The sequence below is a fragment of the Sinocyclocheilus anshuiensis genome, unplaced genomic scaffold (assembly GCF_001515605.1).
Source record: "Sinocyclocheilus anshuiensis isolate Anshui unplaced genomic scaffold, SAMN03320099.WGS_v1.1 scaffold827, whole genome shotgun sequence".
NCBI lineage: Eukaryota > Metazoa > Chordata > Actinopteri > Cypriniformes > Cyprinidae > Sinocyclocheilus > Sinocyclocheilus anshuiensis.
The window spans coordinates 260512-263464 of NW_015542371.1; the positions used below are offsets into that span (position 1 = coordinate 260512).

At 36.6% G+C, this 2953-nt stretch overlaps 1 protein-coding gene across 1 annotated transcript in view; it reads left to right on the forward strand.

Annotated features, from left to right (window-relative positions):
• Positions 1-2580, forward strand: part of LOC107692240 (uncharacterized) — a 10584-nt gene extending 8004 nt beyond the window's left edge. Inside the window, exons 3-5 of the mRNA XM_016491204.1 lie at positions 1271-1424; positions 1656-1786; positions 1912-2580. Of these exons, the coding sequence (XP_016346690.1) occupies positions 1271-1424; positions 1656-1786; positions 1912-1913 (287 nt within the window). The 3' untranslated portion in view covers positions 1914-2580. The remainder of the gene's footprint in view (positions 1-1270; positions 1425-1655; positions 1787-1911) is intronic.
• The last annotated feature ends 373 nt before the right edge of the window (positions 2581-2953 follow it).

Consider the following 2953-nt stretch of genomic DNA (forward strand, 5'->3'; position numbering starts at 1 on the left):
GGACTCTCCCACTCCCCCCTCCCAAATACACACACACACTGTCACTTTAATCAGTCTGAATAAGCTCTTTTGCACTACAATCATTATATCTGCACTGTTGTTTACTTCACTGGTTTGCACTCTATCTGCCATGCGCCTTATGCTGCTTTATATATTTTTTTACATTTTACCTTATTTGTATAATTGTATAGTTGTATTTTATATTTAAATCTGTATCTATCTGTAGTTATGTTCTACTGTTAGTGTTATCTGTATGCACCAAGGGTCTGAGAGTAACGCAATTTCAATTCTCTGTGTGTATGTGCTGTACATGTGGAAGAATTGACAATAAAGCAGACTTGAGACTTGAGACTTGAGATGAGATATGAAAATAACGGGGAATACAAGAGCGAGAGAGACTGTAGCAAACACTGATTAAAATTGCCTCGCTCTGCCCTTTTAATGCGGTTATCTGAAAACTGCTAGGAAGCTTTGAAAAAACCTTTTCACAAAACTTTCAAAAAACGTTTCGCACCAAGACCATATTTTAACACCAGTGTTGAATTTGAGACAAAGCAGCAAGCGAACAACACCAGTCAGCTACCAGCTACGACTCAAAATAGTGCTCTGACATCACTGAGGTCCTTTAAGAAACAAACTGATAAGTTATGCCGTGCCTAGACATTGCCTTATAAGCCAATGGACTTTTTCCTCAAACAATGTTTGGCATATTGTTAAGAGTGTTTGAAGAGGAGCGCTAACATTGTGAGGGGCTACATACAGGTGCATCTCAATAAATTAGAATGTCATGGAAAAGTTCATTTATTTCAGTAATTCAACTCAAATTGTGAAACTCGTGTATTAAATAAATTCAGTGCACACAGACTGTCAGATCAGCAGTCTTCCCCATGATTGTGTAGCCTAGTGAACCAAACTGAGAGACCATTTTGAAGGCTCAGGAAACCTTTGCAGGTGTTTTGAGTTGATTAGCTGATTGGCATGTCACCATATTCTAATTTGTTGAGATAGTGAATTGGTGGGTTTTTGTTAAATGTGAGCCAAAATCATCACAATTAAAAGAACCAAAGACTTAAACTACTTCAGTCTGTGTGCATTGAATTTATTTAATACACAAGTTTCACAATTTGAGTTGAATTACTGAAATAAATGAACTTTTCCATGACATTCTAATTTATTGAGATGCACCTGTACTATTGGCATTACATAGAAAAAGATTTGACAAAAGTTATGAGTTGTATTGTCTGAGGAGAGTTTTTCATTATCGTTTCAGACCAGATTGAAGCCCTGGAGCACAATTTGACTCTGAAGGCTCAGGAGTTGGCATCTTGTGAGGCTCTACACCTTGCTTCTAAACAGCTCCAAACTGCCGCAGAGAAACAGAAACAGGCCTGCGAGACCACCAAGCAATATTTACAGAAGCAACTGTAAGTCATTCAGCATCTCTTCCACCACTTCCAAGTAACTCTATTTCATCACTCTTGAAAGAGTTCGTGTTTTATTAAAGCATTCGTCTAATGCCTAAATTAGTTTATAAAGCATGCAATGTGAAAATATCCTGCAAAATCGTACATTGCATTACATTTATGGTTGCTGATGAATTTAAATATCACATTTTGTTGCTGAAATGATATGAGATTCCTGTCACTTCACCACAGCACAAAGTGCAAAGATGTGGACCACCATAAACATGAATATCATGTTGAACTCAATGACAGCGGAGCCCAAGGAATCACCAGTAGTGTTACACTGGCCATGATCATTTGCCTTAGTCTGCTTTTGGTACCATGTAAGTGCATTTTGTGCTTAAGTGAATCATATTTAGAGTATTCAAGCTGATTACAGTCTCTGTTGTGTCGGTGTTGATATTGAATCAGTATCCTGTGTGCTAATGAGACTGTGGTTTATTCTCAGAGACGAGAGGAAGGCTGGATGACGGAGTATTTGGGTACATGTTTCGGTGCAACACTGTTCTGAGGACACCGCTCAGGTGCACTTGTAACCCTGGACTTAAAGCACATTTAAATCTTCATTTGGAAGTGCTGATGCCAAATTTATGATCACATGTAGTTAATGAAGGTATTTGTGTTGTAAACATTTTTGGTGGCACAGTTGGGAGCAATGGAGAATTTTTCACCTTATTCAACAAACATATGCTGTACTTCATTGGTGGTCATTTTTTTGTTTGTTTTTATTTGGGAAAAATATATGGATTTTAGGGTCTAGATGTATCTGAATTGTATTTATTTTTGTTTGGAGTAAGCAGGCTAATATGCCAATGATATATTAATGTTAAGAGCTATTCAGAGATTTGATCGCACTGTTTTACCACTGTCTCTTTTTTTTTTTTTTTAAAGAAATTCATGAAATCCTTTTGAAAACTATTTTTGAATAAAGTTAAAATGTTGACTCTCTAATTTTGACTTGATAAAAGACAGCCTTAATGTGTGTAACCTTTCCATCACTACTGTGTCAGCCTTTTTAACAATAATCTGTTGAAAGAGTTCCCAGAACGATACTAAGAGAAAGGAAAAAAGTAAGACACACTCACACACACACGCACGCACACACACACACACACACTCGCGCACAGTGTTGGGGAAAGTTACTTTTAAAAGTAATGCATTACAATATTGCGTTACTCCATAAAAAAGTAACTAATTACGTTACTTAGTTACTTTTGATGGAAAGTAATGCGTTACGCACGCACGCACACACACCAATAAAAGGTATATACTATGATCTACATTTACATTCAACCATAAAATGACGGTAACTTATCACTCAAATGTGATTAAAATGAGAAATTAAACAACTTTTTTTCATGAAAGATACATGTTTTTAAGCATATCCTGTATTTATTTATTAATTTAGTATGATACTGAAATAAAGTGAGTAATAGCCTATTTGACTGGTCATGTGATCTCAACATGTCGGCCACCGTGAGGGGGCGACC